We start from the raw sequence: 27,982 nt of genomic DNA, 5'->3' as shown, positions 1-27,982 counted from the left end.
CGGTGCCCGTGGCAGGCTCGGCGCTGAGGGCTCGGTGCCCGCCCGGTGCCCGTGGCGGGCTCGGCGCTGAGGGCGGGCGCGGCGCGGCCCCTCCCCGGGGCGGTGCCGGGGCCGGCGGTGGCGGCGGAGCGGGGCCATGGTGAAGATCGGCGTCCAGCAGCCGCCCGCGGCGCTCAAGCCGGACAAGGAGAAGGAGAAGGCGGCAGGGGGCGATGGGGTGGCGGGCGCCGTGCTACTGCCCCCGGGCGCCGTGAGTGGGGCGGGGGCGAGGGGCGGCGGGGGTCGAGGGGTGCGGGTGCTGTGATGCTGCTCCGGACAGGCACCGGCAGCGGTGTCCGGCTTTACCGGCGGCTTCGGGGGCTTGGTGGGCGCCCAGAGTTCAGAGGAGCGGGGAGGGGATGGGGCAGGGTAGCGGCGCCGTGGAGCCAGCAGCCATCCCTGGGCACGGGAGTGAATGTCCAGCGCACACAGGGGCAGCAGAACTCATCCCTTCGGGCGGGTTAGCCTGCGGGAATGTAATTTCGGATTGGTCATACACGGGTGGATTTCAAATCCTAACATCTCTGAAGGCTTTGGGTTGGCACGGGGAAGAGGCAAGAGGAGGAAAGCAGATGGTGCTGGAGCAAGATGGGAAGCAAGGGGCTGAGGGCACGGAGCTCTAGATGCTTTGCAGATGGGAGTTGACACGGTGATATGGGGTTGCTCTCCTGGCTCCAGGTGATGGGTAGGAGAGGGGAGCTCGTGCCTGCAGGATTGGGATCCCGTCAGGCACAAGGGGAGCGAAGGCACTGGAACACCCGTAGCCGATGCAGAAGGTGCGCTGGGGCTGGGCACAGCTGTGGGGGTCACTCCCGGGCTGTGAGAGCCGTGGCTGGGCGCTGCCGGGCAGTGCCGGGGGTGGCACGGGCAGTGCCCCTCTCCAGCACGGACAGTGAACCAGGCACTGTTGTGTTTGGCAGGAGTTGGGTATGTGCGAAGTCTCTGGTGCTGGAGAGCCCCACTTGCCAGCCCTGCTGCGAGGGTGGACTGCTGGGTGGATTCCACACTGTGTAGTGTGAGGGTGTCATCCTGAGCTGGGCCTGACCCACGGCATCCACTCTGCCTTGTTACAGCACTCCCGTGTCACAGGACGAGTCCTAAATGGCATTTCTGTATTCCTCATAAGTCCCTAGGCTGTGCATGTGATCTGATCATTTATTGAACCCTAGTCTCTCTCTGACTCAAAAAACAATGTGGGAGCTGTGGTTTTGCTCTGTTCCTGCAACAGTGCAGAGTGTTCCTCCTCATGTGCCTCAGCAAACAAGTGGGAATGGCTCTGGAGAAGGGTTTTGCAGCAGGAGCTTCAGGAGACTGCCCTGTTCTGCAGAGTTCAGGGAGTGAGACCATGATGATCTCTCTCCCATCACACACAATGTGCTCACAGCTCTCAGCTGTGCTGCCAGGGTCTGGCTGTGCTCAGTCTATCATGATTGCATCTGTTAATCTCACACCAGGGAGCTCTGCAGAGACCTGGGGGAACGTGGCTGACTGTGACCTCTCCGTGATTTCCTGACTGTATTTCCTAATTACAAACTAAGGTGCTTGTTTTCTTCCTGCCTCTGATGTCCAACCCTGCAAGCTGACTGTCACACTGGGCTTCAAGCTCACCCTGCCATTAAACCAGCCTTCCACAGCCAGAAACTCAGTTCTTCTGTTGATCCTGCATGAGTTCAGGCAGGATCTGTCCATTTCTCATGAGCACTGTGAGAAAAGCAGTTTAAAAAGTAATGAAGTGACAGAAGCTTGTTTCTATCATTAGTGCTGCCAACAATCCCAACAATCAAAATTACTCTGATTCAGGTCCTGCCAGATGTATGAAATTGGCTTAGGTAGCAAATAATAAATTTTGGGGTTTTTATGTTGCCTTGGGCCTTCCTCTGACTCATGGGAGGCATGCTGGTGTTCTTTTAAGCCCACCTCTGTGAGCTACAAAGGAACCTAAAACCATGAATTTAGAACAAAGACTCCTCAGCAGTCTCTTGATTCCAGCAGACAGACATGTAAGAACATCAACATAAGATCCATGAAATAAAGGCAGGAATGGGTTACAGCAAATCTGTGCAGTGTGAGGGTGTCCAGGGAGCAGCACATCCACTGACACCAGGTGGCCTCTTCCTGATGGTGTTTTTCAGACTATGACAGTGGATTCTTTGTTGTGCTTGGGCTTAGCTGGACCTTTACCTTTGTCACACACCCAGCTCGTGGCGTTGGTCTTGCTGTAGCCAGGCTTTTTTTGCCACATTCCTGCTGCCAATAATTTCTGTCTGTGTGTGTCTTTCTCTAGCTGCCTCACAGCAAAATGGCATTGGTGACATGCAAACAAGATGCTCTGCATTCCTTTCCTCTTTGATCTCATAACTTCAATCCCAGTGATAGGAGCCAGAGCTGGGAAATGATTCAGCGGCAGCTTCTGCAGCCTGGGGATTTTGGCAGGTGCTTGGTGAATGCAAAGATGCAGCAGGCAGGAAGATGTCTGTAATGCTAATGTGTCCTGAAAAGTAGTAGGTGAGCAGTTGTGACAGCAAGCCTGCATGTGCTGAACCTTGTTTCTCCCTGCACAGCTTGGCTTGAATCAGGAAGAATATGCAGAATATTTAAACTCCTGTCAGAAAAATCCATGTAATTTTGAGACTGTTGCAAGACTTTAAGAGATTATAGAAGAAACAATCCTGTCATTTAGTAGGAACTGTGGGGATGTAGCAGCCTTGAGCAGAAGGCAGCTTGAGGTTATGCAGCCAGTAAAATAATCCGTTGTGTTCATTGGGAAATATTTGTTCAGATGCAAAATAGTATTCAGTAAGTTTTAATTGAACTCCATATTTGCAGTCTAAAGTGGAAATAAATAGACACATAGGCTGTGTCTGTAACTGCACTGGGAAATGTGCTCCTTGTGATTGTGGTGGATGTTGAAATCCACAGGAAGCAAATAAAACTGATGGCTGGAGCTCTCTACTCAAAACGTGGGTTGGGTATTTTGGTTTTTTTTGGTTTTTTTGATCCCTTGTGCATCCCTCTAATAATTGCCCATTATTTGGCAGAGACAGTGCAAGAGCCAGAGGAGAAAGGGTTCAGTTAGCAGCTGCAGCCTGACCTGGTGTAGGTGAGAGTGTGCAGAGGAGGGCAGCTCTCAGCCCTGTCTCTGTGCAGAGTGGGCTCTGGCCTGGCCGGGGGCTGTGCCTGGCACTCGGTGCTGCTGCCTGGGAAATGGTGCCTTACAGCCAACACTGCAGCTCAGGCTGCTCTCTGGGGACAGGGGGTTTGCAGGGAACACATCTGGCTGATCCAGGGGCTGCCTTCACAGGAGCCTCTTGTCCTGCCTCTGGGAAAGGACTGCTCATGCTGTCCTGTTTGTCTCTGTAAGGATGAGTGCCAAAGGCAGGGCAGTGTTTGCTCAGGTCTGGCTGGTGGGAGAGGAGGGTTTTATGGGCCAGGCAGGACTGGGAGAGCTCTCTCCATATCCACAGCCTGGTGATCCTGCTGGGAACACCTTGGCAGTGCCTCACAGCCCCGGGGGCTGCAAGGGGCTTTCCAGGCTGCACACAATGCTGTCTGCAGGCTGTGACTGATGTTTTGCTCTTGGTTGGTTTCAGTAATACTAGGCTTTGATTTGATGTCTCTCATCCCATCTGCATTCCCAAAGTCTCAGTGGTCTTTGGATCCCACCCTTCCTGGTATGGAGAAGTTTCCCACAAGGAGCTGCTCGCTGCCTGGCACTGGATCCATCCAACCCCTCTGTGTCTGGGTGGTCTCTCTGTGGCTGCCCCTCAGGACCTCTCTCTGCTGGGTGCCCCAGCTCCTGGCTGACAGCTGAGCTGTCCCAGCCCCCTCCTTGTTGCCACAGCTCCCACACCCAGCGTGGTTGCCCTGCTTGGCAGAAATAGCAGGGCAAAGCCTGGAAACCCATGGGGAGCACATTCCTGAGGACCCCTCTGGTGCCCAGGAAGCTCTGTTCCCTGTGAGGAACATCTGCCCTGTGAGGAGCAGCTCTGCTGTGGATGTGGAGCTCCTAAACAGGCAGATAGTGCCTCAGTGCTGGGGGCTGGTGCCCTGTCCCTGCACCCCTGCCTTTCCTGATGCTCAGCTGGCCATGCTGGGCTGGAAATGCTTTGCATTTGCCCGAGCAAGCCCAAGAGGATCAGCGCTTTGTGGTGGCAGCAGGACAGCAGTGCCACTTGTGGCTCTCCCAGGGCTTTGGTGCACCTTGAGCAGGGATGCTGCAGAGCTGGGTTCCAGCTCAGGGGAGGTGGAGGAGCAGTGGCTCTTTGGGCACATAAAGCAGAGTCACACCAACCTGTGGGTGCTGCTGTGCCAGGGCACTGCTGGGTTTTGTGAGCGATTCCTTTGCACAATGCTGGGAGGTGGGAGACAGATGGCGAGGGAAGGGGATGTGAGGAAGAGTCTTTTAAAAAGAGGCTTTTTCACAAAGCAAGCTGTAAATTCAGAGAGAGGAAAGGAAAGCTTGCTGGCAGCAGTGTGCATTGATTGTGCTCAGTGACATGTTTGCAGGCTTGAGTCCAGCCTTGAGGCTCTCGAGCTGTGCGGGTTCTCACCGTGTTCAGCCTTAGGGACTTGAATATGGTAGATCCTAATTTTAAGAATTAATCCATCTAATTTTAAGAAGCAGCCTCCTGTAACAGAGGGTTATTCCTGGTCTTTGCCCAACCCTCCTAAAACCACATGGGCTGAAATGGTGATTTCTTTTTGTGGCCTATATGGAGTTGTCAGCTTAAAGAGAAGCACTGTCATTTGGTTTTGGTTCTCTGTGGTTTGGGGATGCCTTGGAAACAGAGGAAAAGGTTTGAATTGGAAAAAAAAAGGTGTCTCTGGACCCCTTGCAGGATCTGCTCTAGTGAAATACTAGACTTCAGTGTCTTACTGGACTCCAGACATGAATATTTGATATTCCAGCTGAGTGTGACAAAGGATCTGACTAAAAACTGGCAGAGGGATTAGGACAGAGAGTATCTATTCCAAGCAGAAACATTATAAATGCAACTGAATTTTGAAACATGTAGCTGTCTTTCACCAAAGAGATGTAGACTGAAGAGCTGGAGCCAGAGGAACTGGAAATAGCTGTGCAGAGGTTTGTGTTCTCCCAAAGCTGGGGCAGAGCTGGAGCCAGCCCAGCTTTGCATGGAGGAGCTCTTCACGTGGGAAGAACCTGTTGTGTTTACCTGCTTTGGGCACAGCAGTTCTGGTGAGGTTTTTTTTGGCTAAACACAGAAAACCAAGAAATATCTTTAAACAGAAGAGTTTCAAAGGGTACAAATGAACCAAAAGTAAGTATGGGACAGAAGCCCAGAAGAAGGGAGCTTCATGCAGCAGAGCAGTGCAGCCAGGTCTGGAGAGATGGAGGATGAGGTGTCCTTATGCACTGCTCTGCAGGTCCTGATTTTGTGCTACCAAATGTTTGCTCACTACCAGGTTTACAGGAGATGAAAAAGGCATCTTCACTTGTAGGTGCATATTTTCTTCCCAAGTGATGTGGGAATGTTTGGGTTTTTTTTTTTTTTTTTAATGCCAGTGTTACCATTTGAAGGAGGACAGTGTGAGGGTGCTGGGTTTTTTCACTCATCTCTCTGCACTTGCTTTTCAGAGTTGTCTTCCTTGGTGCCATGCCCTACCTTTGAAGTCAGTTTGAACAACAAAGAGAAGGGTAAATTTGCCTCCTCTCTCTTGCTGTTGTTCAACTAGACACCTTTTCTTTGTGGTGAATTTTCAAATGTAGGATTGACTGTCAGAGTTTTCCTATACTGTTGCTGGGAGAAAAGATAATAGCTGTCAGTGTTCCAGAAGGGAGCAGTGACTTCATTTTGTGGTGTGGCACTGTGCAAGTCCTGATTTTCAGGGAAGAAGCAAATGCTGTAACCTGAAGTCTGGTTCCTTGAAGATGACAGGAGATGCTGGACTCTGCCCCTCTGCTTGCAGTGATCAGTGCAGGTTTCTGGCTGGGACTGTCCCTCTTGTCTGCAGAACCAGCAGAATGCAGGATGTTCTTAGACATCTTGGGCATGGCTGTGTCCCTTCTGCCAGCTTTTGGGAATCAGTCACATCTAGAGGAAGAGTGAGGAGGGACAGTGCTGGCTTCATTGGCCAGAGCCAGAGCAGCAGTGCTTGCCTTGCTCTTGGTGAGATCCAGAATGTCTGATCTGACCCTCTCTGCCTGCCTTGACTGTGCCAGCTCCGAGGTGGGTGCTGTGATTTTAAACTGTACACACCCAAAAGCTCTCCAGACATGGGGGAAGCAGTGAGAGCCCAGTGGCAGTGTCCAGGTGAGTCCTGGGCCCAGCTACTGCTCTGCTCTGGTGCTTCCTTAGCCTCCAAAGGCATCACTAGAGCTGAAAAGCTTCAGGTGAAATCATGTGAAACCTTTTGATGTGTCTTTTCCCTGTCACATTTTCTGCTTTCAGATGTGTTGCCACAGCACCCAGTCCTTCACACCTCTTGCAGAATCAGCCTCTGCCTCCCTTGGCTTGTGCCCAGGGCCACTTGCATGGGTTCTAGGTGGGTTTGTTTTACATGGCAGCAGTTGTACAACTGCAGTCTGGGAAAAGGGGAGTGTGTCCCACAGCACAGCTCAGCACTCTGGTGGGGACCCAGGCTCATGGCTTGCTTCTTCCAAGCCCTGCATGATGGTAGAAGCAAACAGACTGGCTTTGGTAGCAGCTTCTCTTCCCTCCACCTGGGAGGAGAAGGAAGGCTCAGCTACACCAAGAGCAAGCTGAAAGCTGTTGGCATTTCCTTACCTCAGTTTCACAGTGTTCTTGAGTATTTTTGGCATTTGTGAGAGGTCTTTTAAGGAGTCAGGTGTCTGCCCACCTGCATATGTCTTTACTTTTGAGTTAAGGCTCTCTTTAAATTTGCCAACCTCTCAGTTTAAGAGCTTCCCCTATTCCCAGAGCAGCTGCTCTGCTTCACTCTTGCTTGAGCTGCCTTTTGCCTATCAGTGCTCTAGAGAGGTTTGAGACCCAGTGCCAAAGCTTAACCTCCATTCTTCTCCTGGGGAAGATTCCCATTCTTTTAATGCCACCTCCCACTTCAGGTAGTCTTTTGTAAAAAACCCCTAAAAACCCACGGCCTTCACATGGCTGTGCTGGCTCCTTCTCTCTCCCAGGTGAGATCTGCCCAGCTGCTCCAGAGCCTTTCAGCTGTGGTGTTGCTCCATGGCAGGGACTGATTTTCCTCATCATTGCAGTGAGTGGCCTGGAAATCAGGCTGTGTTTATCAGAACCAGTATTTTGGCAGTCAGGCTGTTAAATGCCCAGGTTGGGATATTTTTTTGCCACTTTGTCTCAGCTGTTTATTTTCTCTCTGCCTGCCTCTCTGTTCAACATGATGCTCAGGGTTTCAGCTGTGAGCGTGGTAAGAACAGTCTTGTTTTTAGCAGGGGCTTTGTTGGCTCTGCTAATGCTCTGAATGGTTGTACTCCTGGGAGAAGGAGAGGGAGGCTGGAATCATTCCAGCTGGAAGTTGTTGTGCCTCTGCCAAAAAAACAAAACAAAACAAAAATATGGAAATTAATTCCTCACCCCTGTGCAAAGAGGGAGGAGAAACAGCCCCTTAGTTCCATAAAGGGATGAAAAAAGGAGAAAAGAGGGGGATTTATATCTCTCTTGCCAATGAGGGAGAAGGAAAATATGATCACTGAGTGCTTAGGAGCTCCCACATGCTAGGCTGCATTTTTAACATCCTGCTGTCTTTGTCGTATAGCAACAATGCTGGGGGTTTTAATTAGCCAGTGGTTGTTTTTGATATTCTAATTTCCAGCACTGTGAAGTGACTCCTGAGGCAGGTGGCTTTGTTGCTAGTCACATGCTGTGGTGTCACTCAAAGGTGTGAGTAGATTCATTTATTGCAACTTTTTTGCTTTCAGCTGTGATAGTCTCTTAATTACTGGCTTGCTTTTGGGTTTTTCTTTACTTCCAGGCATCTTTGAGTCCAAAAGTCATCAGTTGTGTTCTCTGTGGAAATGCTGTCGGGTGGCCAGTGCAAGCACTGCTCAAGGACTGTGAGCAGGGACTTTGGTTGCCTTGGAAACTGTGTGCCACGTATATATATATATATATATGTGTGTGTGTGTTTTCCTCCCTGTCTGTGCATGCACATGTTTCCTTTTCTGACCTAGAGCATCAGAAATGCCCTTCAGCCTGGAAGGAGTCTCCTTGCAAGCGTGGGTGCCTTGAGAGGCCTCTCATTGCCAGTGCAGACCTCTGACCCCTCTCATCTGAGGGCAGATCCTCAGGCAGTCTTCCCCCACCGGCTCACCCGGTATTCTCCTCATTTTGCTTCCTCTCCTCTCTCCAAGCAAAACTGTTCTTGAGGACAGGACTCATTTTTTGTTCATCTGGCACAGGAACCTTCTTTGGAGTGTCTAGGATGCTTTGATGGATGCCAGGATGCCTTTGCTGTGATATTTTATCTCTGTTCCTCTCCCTCTCCTTGTCTTCCTTTGCCTTTTCCCTGTGTGTAGTCTCTCACCTCCTTTCTGCAGAGCTTGGCAGGTGCTGCAGTCTGGGCCCTGCCTGCCCTCCCAGCTCGCTCTGGCCATCCCTGGGGGCTCTCCAGCACAGGAATTCCATCCCTGTGTTGGAATTCCTGAGTGCAGACATGGCTGTCTTTGGGAGGCAGCTCTGCCCTGTTTCACCTTACAGAGGATGGCACAAACCCTGCAGTGCTTCTCCTGGAGCAGGGAGCAGCAGTGAGTGCCCAGCCCCTGCAGTAGTAGGGGTGCTGCCAGTGCTCTGGGTGGGTGAGTGGGGGCTTTGCTTCACAAGCACAGAGAGCAGGCTCAGGGTACAGGCATGGGGGTCACTTCCCCAAGAGGGGACACTCAAAGCTGAGCTGTCACATCAGAGGAGAGCTCAGTCCCTTCCAGCTTACACCTGCTGTAAGTGGCAGCTCTGCAGTTTTCCAGCAATCAGCTGTGGGGTTTTTCCACTTGAAGTCGGCGGAGGTGCCACTATTGCAAGTCCTTGTGTTGTAGAGCAGTAACTGATTTTGCTGTGAATGTGGGACTTGATGTGCTGGAGGTAGTGACCTTGAACTGATGTTTTTGCTTTCCCCATAGTCCATATTGACCTTTGGCTAGCAGAACTGAGCAAACAGCAAGGTAAGTTAGATTGTTCTGATTAGGGTTTCTTAAGTTTGGAGCCTGCATCCTTTGAGGAAGCCATGGCAGTGTCTGCAGTTATGTCAGTGCATCAAACATTGAGAGCTCAGGCTGCTGCTCCCTTGAACAGTGTCCCATAGAGCAATGACATATTTTAGATGGCACTGCTCTCCAAACTGCATCCCTTTGCATTGCATTTCTCTCCTCACTTGTCAGTCATCAAAATCACATCTCCTATTTTTAGTCACCCCACGCTTCTTTTCCTGCTGGGGGTGTATATTTAGACACTTGCCAATCTCTGTCCCCAGTTTGTCAGGCCTTGCTGCACCTAAAATGAAAGATTTCAAACCTGTGTGTTTCAGAAATGCAGGGGACAGGGTTTGAGGAGGACTCCTGTGTTTCTGAAGCTGCAGGAGCAGAAAAAGGCCCAGGGCTGAGTCCATCTCTGCCGAGGCAATTATGTGACTTGGGAAGGGATCAAGGCATGACACAACACTTTTCATTTTCTCACTTCTGTCATCTTCAGCAAGACATGGGTGATGAAGGAGCAATAATGTCACATTTCTATTTTTATAACCTTCTCCTGTATTAATGAGAAATTCCAAAGGCAGCATCTCACCAGGCATGGTTCTTGTGAACAGCTCCTCCAGTGCTGTGTCCTAAGGCTCAGTGCTGTGAAGCTGGGGGGGTTGGCTCAGCCACAGGTGTCTGGGAGGTTTCCCTGCTCTGACTCACTGTTTGAACTTGATTTTCAAACCTTGAACCAGACATTGTGCCCAGCCAGGTTTCTGTCCCCCAACCCCCTTGTAGGAAAACTGTTCCTTAACCATTCAGTACAAAACAGGGATAACAGGACACCATCCATTTTCATCATGTCCTCAGCAAGACCTGAAATTCCAAGAAAATCCACAAAGACTGAATTAGGGCTTTTCCCTACCCCTCAGGCTACTTTCAAGCCTCTTCTCCCCCATGGTCTGTATCATGCCTCCATCCTTTCCCATCTGGGTATTTGCTGCCTGTACTCTGTTGCTGTGCTGTCCCTGTGAGCTGACAGGGCACTGAGTCATAGTGAAGAGCCTGTTATCCTCCTTTTATCCGAGGAAAGGAATTCCTTTTTATATTCCAATATCCTGTCTGCTGCTGGTGCTGGGCTGAATGCCTGACAGCAGTCAGAGTCAGCATGTCTGGGAGCTCAGGCTTCTGTGTGGAGCTGCCTCTGACTGTCCCAGTGGAATGAAGGATTAGCAGGACAATGCCAGGCAAAAAACCAAGATGTGCAGGTGCTTTTTGTGACAGGTGGGTGCTTTTTCCCCATTGTTCATGCAGGGGAAGAGTGAGCTGTGGCTTCCCCTTGGCTTGCAGAGCATAAGGAGCTCTACCCACTGCCTCTTCTGCAATGGTCCCCTGGAAAGGGAGCTGACCCAGCCCTTTCTGTAGGGTCAGCAAAGTGGCACTGCCAAGGAGAATGGAGCAAAGAAGGGATCAGTGTGTGGAGAGGCAGCAGGGTGCTCTGCAGAGCTGGGGATGTGTCTGTGCATCCTCCCCACATGCACATCTATAGTGCCTGGACCATGGACATGCTGCCCTTCTGCCACTGCTGTTGCTTTTCCTTCTGTTCTTTCATGGAGTAACAAATAAATGTTTGTTCTGTGCTCAGCCCAGGGAGGGGAGGAAGGGCCTTATGTTCATTTTTGTGTAAAATACGTCCAACTCTTGGAATATTGTGTTTAAAACAACAAAAAGAGGAAAGCCCATTTACTCAGCTGAAATACCTGTCCCTACCTCTTCCCAGGGATGGTTTTAACCCCAGCCTTTCCCATTCCTCTTGGCCAAAAAAACCCCAAGCTTGATCAAGGCAGAAAATTAATAGGAGAGCTTGTTGCAAGCAGTGTGCCTGGTTAATGAATTCTCTGGAACATTGTTAAATATCTGGTGAATGTACAGCATTTTTGTGTGTTAATATTTTGATTTTTGTCCTTTGGAAATACACACCTTGAGGACATGAACTGCCCTTCAGGAAAACCCTGCTGCCAAGTCTGATTCTCCCCTTGCTGGAGAGCTAGGCATTCCTAGGCAAGAAGAGATGGAAATCAGCTGTGATGGATTTTCTGGTTTTTAGAGTACCCTGCTTGTAAACAATTCTACTGCAGGGACTGGGGGTCCTGTGGGACAGGAGGTGTGCAGTGGTACAAGCAGGGCAGCAGCCTGTCCAGCAAACTTGTTGGATTTTTGCAGGCTGGTGCAGATGGGGTGGCCTGGGTGAAGAGCTGTTGGAGCAGGCTGTGCACTGCTCCATCCTTGGGCTCTCAGTGCTGGGGATGCCTCCAGCACCAAGCTGAGGTGCAGACTGATGTAGCTGCTTTTAAATTGTCATTTATTCACAGTGATAAAGGCTGGTGGCCTTTCCATCTGCTGGGGGATGGAGACACACATTTTCAGTCAGGTTTTCCAGGTGATTTTTATGCAGTATTTTGCAGGGCTGTGTTAAATGTTCCCCTTGGCCTGGCTGGCTGCATTTTTAACCTCGCTGCCTAAATTGCTGCTCTCTCAGAATGGTTGCTGTTGATTTTTTTTCTTTCCTCCCTCAGAATTTGGGGGTTTGTTTAATAACTTCTTCCAGATAAAAGCTCTGCTTTGCTTCTCCCACCTTCTCCCTCAGGGCAAAGCTCTGGCATTTTTCCTGAAGCCAGGAGTGTTTTGTAGGGAGCAGAACCCATCTTTGGCAGCAAGAGGTGGGATGTCTCACAGTGTCTTCGGTCATGCAAAGAAGACAGAGCTGCCCTAGCAAGTAACAAACCCCTGTGGGCTGATTTCCCCTCTCTACCATTCCTCAAACACAGCTTTTCTCTTAGTGGGAGTATTTGTTTGCCCTTTGAGTTGCTGTGTCCTCGTGAAGGCTCTCTCCAGGCCATCCCTGGAGCCAGCACTGGCAGCCCCCAGCAGGAGCAGTGCTGCATTAATGTCTTGGTTTGGAAAGACAGGGGTCTGCTAAGGAAGGCAGGAGCCTCCCCTGAAATGGAGAATGTAAACCCTCCTCACCCCTCCCAATTGCTATAAATTTTAAATTAAGGGGCTCTCAGGCAAAAATATGGGAGCAGGAATAACAGTTCTTTAATAGGGAAGGAAACAATAAAAGGATAAAATAAACAATGCAGTAGACTGGAACAACACTGACAGAGTCAGAACAAAACCTGACACCCTGTGGGTCAGGCTGTTGGCAGCAGAACCATTGGAATTGTGGCTCAGCCCTCCTGCAGTGTCAGGGGTGGCTCTGCTGGAGCAGGGATCCTGGAGAAAGGTGCAGTCTCTGCCTCTGAAGATCCAGGGGAAGGAGAGGCAGCTGCTGTTCCTCTGGGGAATCCAGTGGAGAAGCCGTGCTGGTGTCTCCAAACCTCTGGATTATATCTGGGTAGGAATGCTTGGCTCCTCCCTCTGGGCTCACATCTCCCAGTGGGATGCTGTAGTTCTTATCAGCCATGCAGTGACATTCAATAGCTGTTATCATTCAATAGCTGTTATCAGCAGTGTCCCCTCCCAAGGGAGGAGTGATTGTGGTCACTCAAAAACGGAGATAAGGCAAACTGCCCACTTGACAAAGGTAATCTGCCATACAGATGGAAATAGAAAACATCTTGCATTGCAATTTTCAACAATTAACCACCACAGCAACCTGGCACCCTTTGGGTATGGTTCACTGGCAGAGCATTAAGCATTTTCTCAGCCTTGCTTCAGTGTCAGGAGATCTTCTCCTTCCTCTTCACCCCCACTGTCTGCACTCTCCCTGTAATGACAAGTGGCTGGGGAAAGCTGTTTTTGTGAAACACTTGACATCTAGCATGACTTCCTTGTCCTAGCGGTTCATGTCAGAGAGCCTTTAAACTTCCTCTAGTAATATGATTTCTTTTTTTCTGTTCTTTGTGGCTTGTCAGAGTTGCTGCCCATTGTCTGCAGAAGGAGAGGAAAAATGCAATATTTTTCAGCTTGCTCATCCCTTTAGTTGCTGGAGGAGCAGCAGCAGCAAACTGATTGCAGTGATCCTTCAGTGCAGGAAGCTGGAGTTGAATCGAGGTGCTGTGGGTCTTTCAGCAGCTGGGATGAAACAGAAATAAATGTAGATTAATTTCTCCTGGAGATGTGCTGGAATTGTAACTCCCCCAAACAATTTGGTCTTGGCAGTTATCAGGTTGAATGTGGCTAGGAATAAAAAAGTCAGTATCTGGAGGAGTCCCCGTTGGCTGGGAGTAGAGCAGGTAGGAGAGGGGCTGCAGGCTCCTGGCTCTGCCCCTGTTCCTGCATCTCAGAGGAGCTCAGGTGCAGGGCAGGAGCAGGGAATCCCCACCTGGCAGGGTCCCCATGGGTGCCTCAGTGATGCTGGGGTGTCCCAGGCTGGGACAGGAATGATGCCTCCAAGCCTGGCACTGAACTGCTGCTCTTGCAAGGGCTGCTGCAAGGTGTGGAAAGGGGAAAGAGGTGTTTGCTGCCAGCTGGGCAGGGCAGAGCTGGTCTGATGCCACCAGAGGGTGGCAGGGGCACAGAGGCCTGTCCTGTTGGGGCTTCAGCACTGGCAGCACCCTGTGGGTCTTGGCCACGTTATTCTGCAGAAACATCTCTTCCTTTAAGAGGTGAGGAACCTTAGAAATGAGAGGCTGATGTTTGCTTTCCAGTCACTCTCCCATTCGTGGCAGTCTCCAAGCAGCTGTGGAGAGTGTCTGTAGTCAAACACATCAGATCTGAAACTGCACAGAGGGAGTTAATCTGCTAGAGCCCTCCCTGGTGCCTCTCTCCCCAGCCTGCCTGCTCAGCTGAGGGCAGCTTTCAGCTCTTCTGTGTGGAAACTGGGGCATCTCTGAACCAGCTTCTTTCATCTGCTTCTGAAAGGCCTTACATCATTCTGCTTAACATTAGAAGGGTTATTTTGGTAGTAAAAACAAGAGCATCATAGGTTGGGATGAGCTGTCTCTGGGAGGTAACCCTGCCTTTGCACTGCCCTCTGTTGTCAGGGCTGTGACAAGCTGAGCTGTCTGTATAGATGGGGCAGCACTCTGAAGAGGACAGGTCTGTTTTCTTCTGATGCTCTGTCCATTTTCCTTTGGAGCTGTGCTGCAATGTGCTTGAAAATGAAGTTGAGATCAGCACATCTGTTTGTGTCAGCTCACCCCAGCAGGGCCAGGAGGTACCAGTAATTCCCATCACAAAAATTTCCAATGAGAAATTCTGCCGTGAGTAGCAGCATTTCAACTAAAAATTTTGACTATAAATACATAAATGCTGTTACATTCAGTAACCAAGAACTGAGTTCCTCATCTTATTTTTTATTTTTGGTCAGTCTTTACCTCCCACTGAAACAAAGCTTGTCTTTGTTCTGAACAATTGGTGGGAAGCTGATGATACATATGTCTGTGTATGTTCATGCAAACACACACAGACACTTTTTTTTCCAATACATATAAATATATAGGTATTTAATGTATATAGTTTATGTATATGGGGTAAGGGAGGCAAAATGCACAAGTGTTTTACTGTTGCCAGGTGTGAAGCAGCTTTGCAGGGTGGTGCCTGTTCAGGGCACAACACAACTTCTTTGGATGGGCCAGCAGGTTGCTGGTGGCCTGGAGCAGCCTCTGAGGGCCCAGCAGGTTGCTGGTGGCCCAGAGCACCCTTGGATGGGTTCAGCAGGTTGCTGGTGGCCCAGAGCACCCTTGGATGGGTTCAGCAGGTTGCTGGTGGCCTGGAGCAATCTCTGAGGGGACATCAGGTTGCTGGTGCCCCAGAGCACCCTTGGATGGGTTCAGCAGGTTGCTGGTGCCCCAGAGCACCCTTGGATGAGTTCAGCAGGTTGCTGGTGCCCCAGAGCACCCTTGGATGGGTTCAGCAGGTTGCTGGTGGCCTGGAGCAGTCTCTGAGGGCCCAGCAGGTTGCTGGTGCCCCAGAGCACCCTTGGATGGGTTCAGCAGGTTGCTGGTGGCCTGGAGCACTCTTTGAGGGGACAGCAGGTTGCTGGTGGCCTGGAGCACCCTTGGGTGGGACAGCAGGTTGCTGGTGGCCCAGAGCAGCCTCTGAGGGCCCAGCAGGTTGCTGGTGGCCTGGATCACCCTTGGATGGGTTCAGCAGGTTGCTGGTGGCCTGGAGCACCCTTGGATGGGACAGCAGGTTGCTGGTGGCCCGGAGCAGTCTCTGAGGGCCCAGCAGGTTGCTGGTGGCCTGGAGCAGCCTCTGAGGTCATTGTCTGTCCCCAGGAGGAGCCGGGCCCCGCGGCGCAGGGCCGCCGCTCGTCGCTCAGCGGGGTGTGCTACCTGACCATGGGCCTGCTCGTGCTGCTGCTGGGGCTGGTCTTTGCATCGATGTACGTCTACAGATACTTCTTCATCACCCAGGTAGGAGAGACTTGGGAAGCACTTCTGGCTCCATCAGCCCGAGCAGCCAGACCACCTTTGAGGGAGGTGCTGCTGGTTTTTGTTGCCCTGCACTGTGCTAACTCAGGAGCCAGGTTGCTGGGCACTGCAGCTGAGGCATTTCTTAAGTGGTAGGCTCAGGCTGACCCTCCATTCCCAATGCCAGGAAGGGCCTTCCAGAAACCCTCTCCTTCCCTTATGGCTTTGTTTTGCTTTCTTATTAACTGCATAAAAATATCCTGCCAGTTGTACCTTCTTTACCACATTGCATGGGGTACAGCAGCCTGAAAGCATGGCTTGTGAGGGAAGAGCAAGCCTGGAGAGAGCAGGGGGGTACAGGCAAGGGAACAGCTTTTTGCAGTAGGTTTTGTAGGCTCTAGCTCAGAAAAACTGTAGGTGTGACAAAAATAGGTGCTGCTATTAATAAAGCAAGCAGAGAAGTAAGAACAAAGTGGGAAATGATGTAGAAAGCGAGCGCTCAACCTCCATTAAATTCAGCACCTTTTCTTCCACATTGTCTTTGCAAAGCCTGGCCCGGCCTGGCCAAGGCACTGGGCTGGCAGCACTGTGGAGGGTCAGGACACAGGGAATGAGACAGGGCAGAGCTGCTTTTTGAGGAGGAAACTGCTGAGCTCTGGCTTGCTGAGTGTTTAGCCAAGAAACCTCAGAGCACTGATTTGCACTGGAGCCCTCGTTGTGCTGTGGAGTGGTTATTAGTGAATGAGTTCTCCCAGGACTGCTGCTGCCTTCACCTCTGCAGCCAGCACTTGTCCACTCAGCAGAAGAGTCTTTTTATATACTCCTTTTCTCCATAAATTTTCTTGCTGTCAAATTAATTTGCAGTTTTGTTTCAAGAAATCATCAGTGCTTTATCACCCATTCTCATTCACACCTGATCTGGAAGGTGTGACAGCCCCAGGGCTGCCCCCCTCTCACACAGCCCTGTCCCAGGTGAGGGCACCTGTCCCTGGGCTTTTGGTGGAGGCACTTCCCTAGGAGAAGCAGCCCTGGCCCCAAGGGAGGTCCTGGCAGGGACACCTCCCAGGCTGCTCAGAGAACAGCAGCTCCTGTTTGGCTGGGAGGTGAATCCACTTTGTTTTGCTGCATTTGCCACTCCAAGCTACAGGGGCCTCTAGAAATGATTCTCTGCTCAGCCCAAGCTTCTATGCCTCCTAGAAAATACACCATTTTTTCTATGCCTCCTGTAGAAAAATCCAGATACTGGGAGCCATGGCTATGGAGGGATGTGAACAGCCTAGGGAGGAAATACAAGAGCTTGCAGGCAGTCAGTTTGCCTCTCTGAATTACTCCTCATAAAAGCCAGCAGGGAATTCTTTATTCCCTTTGGATCTGGCTTGTGACAGTGTTCACAGGGGTGTGAGGATGAGGGAAGAGACGAGGATCTGACTCTATGTTTCAGAAGGCTGATTTATTATTTTATGATATATATATTACATTAAAACTATACTAAAAAAATAGAAGAAAGGATTTCATCAGAAGGCTGGCTAAGAATAGAAAAAGAAAGAATGATAACAAAGGCTTGTGTCTGGGACAGAGAGTCTGAGCCAGCTGACTGTGATTGGCCATTAATTAGAAACAACCCCATGAGCCCAATCCCAGATGCACCTGTTGCATTCCACAGCAGCAGATAACCATTGGTTACATTTTGTTCCTGAGGCCTCTCAGCTTCTCAGGAGGAAAAATCCTAAGGAAAGGATTTTTCAGAAAATATCATGGCAACACCTGGCTAGCATGAAGTGAGATGTGTTCATTTCACAAGGGTAGTTTGCACTAAGTTCACCAAGAATGTTTTCTGCTAAAAAGCTTGATCTTAAAATATCCTCAAGCATCTGATGAGTGTTTTAGCCAGCAGGGGTACACTCCTGCCATGTTTGCTGTGGCTGTTGGGGGGTGGTGGTGCAGCCCTGCCTGGACTGTGTTGTACCCCACAGCTGCCCCGTGAGAGCGTGTTCCACTGCGGTGTCCTGTACGAAGACTCGCTGTACTCACCCTTCAAAGGGCAGCTGGAGCTGCACGAGGATGTCAAGATCTACATTGAGGAGAACTACGAGCAAATCAATGTCCCAGTGCCCCAGTTTGGAGGGAGCGACCCTGCGGACATCATCCACGATTTCCAGCGAGTAAGGAGCTCCTGGGGCCTGTGGGGGCAGGCATGGGGCTGAGCTGGGTGCACAGCTCTGTGGTCATGGCCTAGCACTGTCACTGTTGCCACAGGATCTATTCCTGAGCTGCCCTCCTGCCCGGGGCCCTCTCTGGGCTTTTCCAACCCGCTCTGCTTGCTTGGTAGGGAGGTTTGTTTAACACAGTGCCCTGTCTTCCCCAAATTCCCTCTCCTCACCCATTTTCCCAGTCAGGGTTCATTGCAGAGGGTTCACTTGTGTCACTCCTGTGCTTGGCATGCAGGGTCTGACAGCGTATCATGACATTACACTGGACAAGTGCTACGTCATCGAGCTCAACACCACCATCGTGATGCCTCCCCGCAACCTGTGGGAGCTGCTGGTCAATGTGAAGGTACAGCTGCAGCCCTGCTGCTTCTGCATGCTTTCCTTGAGTGGGCTCCTGGCTGCCAGCTGGCAGCTCCTGGCAAATCAGAACTGCTGTGTCTGGGCAAGTGAGCCTTGGCCCTGAGTCTCCACGTAGAGTGAAGGCTTCAGCAGGTTTAGCTGAAGTACTGATTGTGCAGACAGCACAGTAATGCTGGCACGATGATCAGCCTGACCAGGGAGACACAGAGAAGCAGCAGGTTCCTTCCCTCTGGTGCTCACTGACTGTAGGAATCAAGGGAAAAAAGAAAGAATTCCTTCCTTTCCCTTCTGAGTTTTGCACTGTGGTTTGCCAGTTGCAGAGCTCTCAGTGTCCCTTGGGGAGGAATGGGCCTTCAACACTCACCTTTTTGGGGGAATCTGTCCTGCCCTGTCTTCTGGGCTGCAGCACCAGGCTTGGGCTCATGCAGTTATGCTCACAGCCAGCATTAATTTGGTTTAGTACCAGCGATTTTGTTCAGTTCAGAAGCCTGTGCTGCTGAAAGCAGCCATCCTAAAATAGAATACTATTAATCTTCACAGCAGGAAAAAAGCACAGGATTTTTCAGACTGCAAAAGGTACATATCTGTCTCAGTCTTCTGCAGGTAAATCAAGGCACTGAGCTTGGGTCTTTTATCACTCCTGTGAGGGTCTGTTTAAAAGAAAGAGGGAAAAAAGACAATTTAATTCTTACTCTTTCTTAAATTCTCTTTGCTCGCTTCCTACTATGTGCAGCATGGTGAGCTTTGCAGTGTGAACTCAGAGATAAACAGTTGTGCCTGGAGAGAGCCTGACCTCCAGTCCCTGTCAGACTCCCAGTTTGTTTCCTTGCAGTCCTCACAATTCCATGCACTGTGACTGTCTGACAAATGTGCTGGGAACCCCACTGGGGTACAACACACATTTACTTAAAACTCATCCAGACCTGTCAGAGCTCCTGACCCTGGCAGGTGACCAGTCCCTGGGGCAGAGGGAAATGGAAAAGGCAGGATTTCACAAGCTGAGAGAAAACATCTGAGCGATTGGGAATGCTGGTCACATCCTAAAATAACAGATATAAACTCACAGTCAGTGAAAATGATGCATTGTCATTGAATTTAAAAAGGGGATGTACTTATGCTTACATAAGCACATATGTGGTCATATGTGAGGAGCCCAAAGCAGGTGTGAGTTTAAATGACCTCCTGATTATTGAGATGGTTCAGTAGTGTCCAATCTGTCTCTGGAGGCTTTAACCTGTACCTTAGAGACATTGTTTTAAAATGGTTAGCTTGGTTTTGGGCTCAGAAAAAGCTTTCCACCATGAGGACAGGGAAGTAGTGGAACAGGGTACCCAGGAAGGTTGTGCTGTCTCCTTGAAATTCTTGAAGATTTCAAGACCAGGTGGGATAAAGTCCTGAGGTCCCTCCCCAGCTGAATTAACTGTGATCCTATGGGCCTGTCATCTTCATGGCCACATGTGGGAGGGGTGGCCTTGCTGATCAGGCAGAAAGCTCAAGTTTATTCCTGCTACAGGGAGGATCTTTGTGACCTTATGACTTGCCCTGCTGCTCAAAACTGCTGCCTTTTGGATGCTGGGTGAGCTTTGTTGGTCCTTGGACTTGGAGACTTTTTTCTTCTCTGCATCTCTGAATGCAGTCAAGTCCCTAATGAATGAGAATTATTCCCAGCAGAAAGTTTAGTTTTGGATCTGTTCAGTGACTACATTCCTGTTTCTAGAACCAAATCACAGTCCAGCAATTAACACCAGTGGTTTGCTCCAGCAGACTGGGGCAGCACAGGGAGTTGGGGAACCTTCTTTGCTCTTTCCTCCTGGCCAGCCTGGTGCCAGGGTGCCCCTTTGCAGAGTGGCTGCCACATGCCCTGTGCCTGCTTCTTTCAGGCTTTATTCTGCACAGGTGTGACAGTTCAGTGACCAGGCCTGCATCAGTGTCTGACACAAAAGGATGGAGGGATCCTCCCCCTGCAGCAGCAGGAGCCTGGAGGTGACCCAGTTAAATGATGGACCATCCACATCTCTTGCAGAACACAAGATGCTCAGAGCTTTAGCTTGCTGAAAGTTCTTGGCAGAGACTTGAAGGTACTGTCCTTATTCCCCAGTCCTGCCATGGAGGAGTGGTGATTCCCCCTTCACCTGCCACAGCTATTTCAGTCTGAGACACTGAAGAAACTGGCTTGTGTGCTCATGTCTGTCTCTCTGAGCCCTCTCTCCAGGCCAAGGAGAGGGATGTGCACATCCTGAGCCCCAGCCCTGGCTGTGGCTGTGACAGCCCCTGCCAGGAGCTGCACGTATCTCACAGCCCCCCTGCCTTCTCCCCCTGAGAATCAATAATGGAATTTCTTGCAGAACTGAAGTGTTAGTGCAGTACAAACTGGCACTAATTCTCTAATCCTGCAGTGTTAGAGGACAGCCTTATTGATCTACCTGGCTGTGCCAGCTCAGCAGCATAGCACTGAGTTAAGGTAGTGTGTTTCCAGAAGTGTCTCTGTGGAGATAACCAGTCCTGGGAAACAGAAGAGGTGATACCTGAAATGGTGCTGCTATTGCTTGCTTTTCACCTTGGTTATTGCCTTGGTTTGAAAAGACAGGTGTCTGCTAAATGGAAAATGAAATGGAAAATGTAAACCTCATCCCTCTGAATTATTATAATTTTGAAATTAAGGGGCTCTCAGGCAAAGATGTGGGAATAGGAATAACAGTTGTTTACTAGGAAAATTAAAAATACAAATACAATAGTACAAAAAACCCAACAGTCACAGAGTCAGACCATGCCCTGGCCTGGCCTCCTGTGTGCCAGGGTGGTGGCACAGCCCCATCCCATGGGGGCTCAGCCCTCCTGCAGTGCCAGCTGTGGTTCTGCTGGAGCAGGGATCCTGCACAAAGGGAGAGTTTTCCTCTGCAGCTCCAGGGCTGCTGGAGATGGGCCTGGGCTCCCTCTGGCCATGCAGGGCAGCAGAAGCTGCTCCTCTGGCAATGCACTGGGCAAAGGCTGCTGGGCTGTGCCAGGCTCACATTGGATCCAGGTAGGAATGCTTGGCTCCTGCCCTGGGCAATGCAGCATCTCCCCATGGGATGCTGGAATTGGATCAGCCCTGCAGGGACACTCAGTGGCCATGGACAGCAGAGATCTCCTGCAGGGAGGATTGGCTGGGGGAGAGATAAAGAAAAAACTGCCCCATGAACAGCAGAGAACTGCCCCAGCTCTGACAGATGGGGATAGAACAGACACTCACCTACACCTTTCAGCTTGAGACAGTTATGCTTACCTTGGCCCCAGGGTCTGACAGTTCTTTTATTTCTTTGACTCTTCTTAAGGAAAAGGGACCAGAAGTGATTCTTTGCTTCATGATCTAGTTAGCATCTGCTCACAAGTGCCCCTGGCCCAGGCTGCCCTTGTTACACAGCTGTTTGTTGCTCCAGTGATGTCCAAACATGAAAGATGCCCTGAGCACCTGGGAATGAGCTTGCAGAGAGTCTCCAGTGCTGAGCTGAACTCTTCCCCACAGGGGAAGATGAGACCTCCATCTCTGGGGGACACACTGAAACCCTGTTTTATCCATCCCCTGGTAGCTTTCTGCCATGACACCTCACTCATCACCCTGGCCTTCATGGTGGCCTCTACCCCAACAGCAGGGATGTCACTGCCCCAGACATTCCTGGGGCAATGAAGGTGTGGGGGGAGCTCAGTTCTTCTCTGAATGTGCTGCCCATGGCCCATCTCTAGTCCCCATTCCTGTGGGCACTAAGGGCAGGACATCACTGTGGCTCTGCTGAATGGACCAGAGAGGAGAGGAGAATGTTGAAATCTGAGCTGGGCTGGTGGTTTTGGGTTTTTTCCTTTTGAAGTAAATGTAGAGTGCACATTTCAGTGGAGTTCCTGGAATTTTGGTTAAGCTTTTATTTCTCTCCAGATGGCTTTGTTGTACTCTCAGAGTTACAGTTTTGGGCATCCTGCTCTAAAATTTGGGTCAGTTTATAACAGGGTTGATCCTACACTGCCTTCACCCCTTATGTGAACATTCCATTTTTGGATCTCATCTAGTTTGTGTGCACTGTGCTAGTAGCAAGGGACAGTTTCTTGCAAGGACAAGGTCACACGCTCACTGGCCTCAGTAAGTGGAGCTTGAGCCTCAGCAGTGAATGAGTTTTCCACAGTTTGGTTGTTCATGGTGCTCTGCGTGAAACAGTTGTGTTCAGGGGCTGTTTGTGCCTTATTCCAGTGGAAACTCTGTTCTTTCAGAAAGGGACATACCTGCCTCAGACGTACATCATCCAGGAGGAGATGATCGCCACGGAGCACGTCAGTGACATGGAGCAGCTGGGCTCCTTCATCTACCGCCTGTGCAGCGGCAAGGACACCTACCGGCTGCGGCGGCGCGGTGCCCGGCGGCGTGAGAGCCTGCCTGCTCTTCATCCTCCTCCTCCTCATCACAGCTCCTGCTCCTCATCCTCATCACAGCCCCTGCTCCTCATCCTCATCATCACAGCCTGCCTGCTCCTCATCCTCCTCCTCCTTCTCACAGCCCCTGCTCCTCATCCTCATCCTCACAGCCCCTGCTCCTCATCCTCATCACAGCCCCTGCTCCTCATCCTCATCATCACAGCCCCTGCTCCTCATCCTCCTCCTCCTCATCACAGCCTGCCTGCTCCTCATCCTCATCCTCACAGCCCCTGCTCCTCATCCTCATCATCACAGCCCCTGCTCCTCATCCTCCTCCTCCTCATCACAGCCTGCCTGCTCCTCATCCTCATCACAGCCCCTGCTCCTGCTCCTCCTCATCACAGCTCCTGCTCCTCATCCTCATCCTCACAGCCCCTGCTCCTCATCCTCATCATCACAGCCCCTGCTCCTCATCCTCCTCCTCATCATCACAGCCTGCCTGCTCCTGCTCCTCCTCATCACAGCCTGCCTGCTCCTCATCCTCATCCTCCTCACAGCTCCTGCTCCTCATCCTCATCCTCCTCATCACAGCCCCTGCTCCTCATCCTCCTCCTCATCCTCCTCATCACAGCCCCTGCTCCTCATCCTCGTCCTCCTCATCACAGCCCCTGCTCCTCATCATCACAGCCTGCCTGCTCCTGCTCCTCCTCATCACAGCCTGCCTGCTCCTCATCCTCCTCCGCCTCACAGCTCCTGCTCCTCATCCTCATCCTCATCCTCCTCATCACAGCCCCTGCTCCTGCTCCTCCTCATCACAGCCTGCCTGCTCCTCATCCTCCTCCTCCTCATCACAGCCTGCCTGCTCCTGCTCCTCCTCATCACAGCCCCTGCTCCTGCTCCTCCTCATCACAGCCCCTGCTCCTGCTCCTCATCCTCCTCATTACAGCCTGCCTGCTCCTCATCCTCATCATCATCACAGCCTGCCTGCTCCGCATCCTCATCATCACAGCCCCTGCTCCTCATCCTCCTCATCACAGGCCCTGCTCCTCATCCTCATCATCACAGCCCCTGCTCATCATCATCCTCATCACAGCCTGCCTGCTCCTGCTCCTCCTCCTCACAGCCTGCCCCTCAGCCCTGACAGCCCCTGATCCTGCTCCTCATCACAGCCTGCCTGCTCCTCATCCTCCTCATCACAGCCCCTGCTCCTCATCCTCATCCTCATCACAGCCTGCCTGCTCCTCATCCTCCTCATCACAGCCCCTGCTCCTCATCCTCATCACAGCCTGCCTGCTCCTCATCCTCCTCATCACAGCCCCTGCTCCTCATCCTCATCACAATCCCTGCTCCTGCTCCTCATCCTCATCCTCCTCATCACAGCCCATGCTCCTGCTCCTCCTCATCACAGCCTGCCTGCTCCGCATCCTCATCATCACAGCCCCTGCTCCTCATCCTCCTCATCACAGCTCCTGCTCCTCATCCTCATCCTCCTCCTCACAGCCCCTGCTCCTCATCCTCCTCATCCTCCTCATCACAGCCCCTGCTCCTCATCCTCCTCATCACAGCCTGCCTGCTCCTGTTCCTCCTCATCACAGCCTGCCCTGCCCCTCAGCCCTGACAGCCCCTGATCCTGCTCCTCATCACAGCCTGCCTGCCCTCAGCCCCTCACAGCCCCTGCTCCTCATCTTCATCACAGCCTGCCTGCTCCTGCTCCTCCTCATCACACCCTGCCTGTTCCTCACCCCCTCACAGCCCCTGATCCTCAGCCCCTGACAGTCCCTGATCCTCATCCTCATCACAACCTGCCTGCTTCTCACCCCACATCACAGCCCTGCCCCGTTTCTCACCCCACATCACAGCCCTGCCCCCTGTTCCTCACCCCACATCACAGCCCTGTCCTATCCTCCTCACCCCACATCACAGCCCTGCCCCCTGTTCCTTACCCCACATCACAGCCCTGCCCCTGTTCCTCACCCCACATCACAGCCCCTCTCTGGCTGGTGCAGCCATGCTGGCCTCTTCATGGCCAGAGCTGGGTTTTCCTCTGGGGCTTTGCCTTTCCCCATCCAGTTAATCCAAGCCCAACTTCAGGATGCTGCTGCAAACGGGTGCTGAGTGCTGTGTTTGTGTCATCCATCAGCCTGATACAAATCCTGCAGAAATGATTGCAGGAGCCAGCAATTAATTTCCACGTGGGCTCCTGGGGCTGAACTGATAGCAGTGCTGTTGGGAATTGTTTGGAAAATTTCCCTAATGAAGGCACCCGATTCAGTGGCAGCTATTCAGAGCAGATTAGATCTGCAAATTGCCTTTAATTAATTAAGTTCATAATAGTATGGAAAGTGTTGTGAAGAGGGAACATTGGACTGTGTAAAAATGATTTCATGGAAATTAGCAATATGTATCTTATATTGCAACGGTAACATTGCTGCAAAATACTCTTTAATACGAGTATTTGTATTAATTTGCTTTTAAGATATACTTAAGGCTTCCCTGGAACATGGAGCTACAGTCAGTGGGGTTGGGGTCTCTGGGGAAGCTGCAGGGTGCAGAGGTCCCCATGGCTGTAGCTGATGGTGCTTTCCAGTAGGAGCTGCACTGACTGCCATGGAGCCCTGGCAGTCATTGGGCACCCAGGTTTGCTGTAAGGGGGGAGGAGCTGCCAGCAGAGCTGCTCAGAGCTGAGGACCTGCATTTGGAGGGCATGGGGAAGTGTTAGCCAGGGGGAAGCATTGCCCCAGGCTGGGGCCACAGCAGGATCAGGCACACAGGGATACAAACAGGTGTTTTAAACACTTCTTGGCTGCATCCAGAAACCTGTGACTTCTGCTGGTTTCTTGAGGCTTTCTGGTCCCTGAGATAATGCTGAGATGCTGTCAGCTGAAACCAGCTGTTGCCAGGGATTCCTTCAGCCCATGGCAGCTCTTACTGCAGGACTGTATCCTAGAGGAGGTTGTTAATTCTTCCAAAGACCAGATAAGGCTGCTTTCCATATGGGCTATGTTGTCCCCCCATTTCAGTGTTCAGAAGTTGCATCTCCTCTGCTTCCCTTCCCCTCCTTGCTTTGGTTCTTACAGATTCTCATTTGCTGATTCACCTCTCTCCTCTCTTTCAATCACTTCTAGGTATCAGTCGACGTGAGGCTGGGAACTGTCATCGCATTCGTCACTTTGAAAACACTTTTGTGGTCGAAACTGTTATCTGCCAAAAGTCATGAAGCACTCTCCAGATGTAACCTTCCTTGGCTTTGCTTGCACACACATGCTCTCAGCCCCCTCTTTAGACATGGTAATCTGGCTACTTTTTATACTCCCCCCAGCTTGTGCAGCTCTAACCTCTGGGGTCCTTTGTGGCCCTTTCTTCCCTGCTACCTACCCAAGACATTGGCTGGGCTTAAATTTACACAGTGCTCAAAGATAACTGGGGGTAGATGCAGCTTCTTCCACATAACAGAATGGAAATCTCCTTTGGAAGCAGGTTTGGGTAGAAGGGATGGCAGAGAAATAGAAATGCTGGAAATAGGTGCTCTTTTCCTGGCTGGGATATTGCTCTGAGGCTGCCATGGCACTGGGACAGAGGATGTATGCACAAGAGGAGGATTTCCATTTCTGGGCTGATAGAATGACCTAAACCAGGTGCACTTAGGAAAGGAATAGTTGTGAGGCTACAGACAGGGCAGTTTGAGAGCTCAGCAGAGGGAAGGAGGTGCCAGCAGCAGAACTGGTAGTTACTGGCAAGTCAAGAAGAAGGTTTTTCAAATCTTTTAACAGTGTGTATTCTTGTGTAACTCCTCCAGTGAAAGCTGTTTTGATAGTAATCACTGTAATCCAGCTGTGTATCACATTATCTGCAGGCACCAGTGGAGTACAGATACTGACAGAAGGCAAGATTCAGCTGATCAATATACTGCAGAGAAATTGTTTGAACAAAACTGCATTTCTATTGATCATCAGACAGAAGAATTGCAGAGTAATTAAATATTCTTCCCTCCGTTCCATAAATGTAGTTAAAACTAATTAGGTTCTTGAAATGCAGGCAGTTTTTTGGCTTGAAAGAATGGGGTGAGTTTCAACTTGGCACATTCTTGTTAATTGGTTTCCAGCAAATCTGGACCTGTTCACCATCTGTTGATATGAGCCTGTTGTTCTGGAAGAAGAAGGATAAAGTAAATGCAAGTACAATCATTAACTCAGCACAACCAAAATGCAAAGTTAATATATTTTAAACTTCTGAGTGTTAATTTTATGGGTTAATTATGTGAAAACAAAACAGGATCTCAGGATGGTCATGTAATGCAATAGGAATTAGTATATCATTAGAGGCTGAGTATTTATTATTTTATATAAACATAGCTATAAATATTAATTTCTGTCAAGTAGAGGAGGACACTTTGGTTTCATTCTGCTTTAAGCTTGATGTAAAATGAAGAATTAGGTGCACTTCTTGCAGGTTGGTGTGGAAAGTTTCCCACTGCCAGATGGGTATTTACTTTTCTAGCATTGTGTTTTCCCAGCAATAACTTGCTGCTAGCCCTAGCCTTTAATTGCCAAGAGGATGACAAGAAGTGGATCAGAGAATTGGTTCACTTCATGCAAGTAACTGGTAAATTTAAGCCCTCATTTCTCTTCATTTCTAGCAGCCTGAGCCTGCACTCAGGTACCACACAGGCCTCTTGCCCTCCCCTCTGGTTCTGCATGATGTTCCTGGTCGTTGGATGTGCTACCTGTGCAGTCCCGCAGCTGTAAGGACAAACCTTGGTTCTTTGGGGTCAGCTCATGTGCTCACTGTTCCATAGGGTGAGAATGCAGTTGTAGAAAGAAAACATAAGATGCTTTGTATATTTTGTCTGGTGGGAATCTTACTTCTTAGGAAAAACCCATGGGATAATAAAGTCTTTTACCTCTGATCTGTGAAGTGTGTGTTGGTCTGGAATGGGAAGCACATGCCCTGCACAAAGCTGTGGCTGATGGGAGGCAGCAGCTGGGGGGTCCAGCCCAGTGGGATGGATGTGCAGTGGGGAAGCCCTTCCCAAGGAGATGGGAACATATATAATATATATATATATATAGTATATATATATATATATACACTAGTATATATGGTATAGTATATATGGTATAATACTACTATATATATATATTATATATTATATATTATATATTATATATTATATATTATATATTATATATTATATAACTATATAAATATTATATATTATCTTTCTATTATTATATTATATTGCATAATAGTATATTGTGGGGATGTGGCTGACCCGCTGGGGAGCTGCCCATGCCTGCAGGCTCTGAGGGCCCTTCCCCTCTGCCATCCCTGGGACACCCAAGGGCAGCCTGTGCAGGGAAGGTGCCCAGCTCGGGTCTCTGAAGCAGACAGACAGCTCTGCTGCTCAGGTGGCTCGTGGGCACTGGATCTTTGTGCTCAGCCCTGCTTCTGCAGCTGTTTGATTTCTACAGGAAATGTGTCCAACATGACCTAAGCCTGCAGTTGCCTTCTGG

The 27,982-nt window shown here is 50.5% G+C and overlaps 1 protein-coding gene across 1 annotated transcript; it reads left to right on the top strand.

Moving 5' to 3' along the window:
- Positions 1 to 74: 74 nt before the first annotated feature.
- ITM2C (integral membrane protein 2C) lies at positions 75 to 27,375 on the top strand. The gene is made up of 6 exons (XM_054639512.2): positions 75 to 250; positions 15,385 to 15,522; positions 17,493 to 17,681; positions 17,965 to 18,075; positions 22,329 to 22,479; positions 25,595 to 27,375. The coding sequence occupies exons 1-6, from the start codon at positions 137 to 139 to the stop codon at positions 25,684 to 25,686; spliced, it is 795 nt and encodes a 264-aa protein (XP_054495487.1). The 5' UTR covers positions 75 to 136; the 3' UTR covers positions 25,687 to 27,375.
- Positions 27,376 to 27,982: the final 607 nt, after the last annotated feature.

Source organism: Agelaius phoeniceus, chromosome 10, assembly GCF_051311805.1.
Source record: "Agelaius phoeniceus isolate bAgePho1 chromosome 10, bAgePho1.hap1, whole genome shotgun sequence".
Classification (NCBI taxonomy): domain Eukaryota; kingdom Metazoa; phylum Chordata; class Aves; order Passeriformes; family Icteridae; genus Agelaius; species Agelaius phoeniceus.
Note: the sequence above shows the minus strand (reverse complement) of the source record. Positions and strands in the feature narration are given on the sequence as shown.

Excerpts from the sequence above, each read along its gene's own strand:
- ITM2C (XM_054639512.2), top strand. The coding sequence starts at position 137 with ATGGTGAAGATCGGCGTCCAGCAGCCGCCCGCGGCGCTCAAGCCGGAC. Across the intron at positions 251-15,384 it reads TGCTACTGCCCCCGGGCGCC|GAGGAGCCGGGCCCCGCGGC; the intron begins GTGAGTGGGGCG and ends GTCTGTCCCCAG. Across the intron at positions 18,076-22,328 it reads AGCTGCTGGTCAATGTGAAG|AAAGGGACATACCTGCCTCA; the intron begins GTACAGCTGCAG and ends CTGTTCTTTCAG.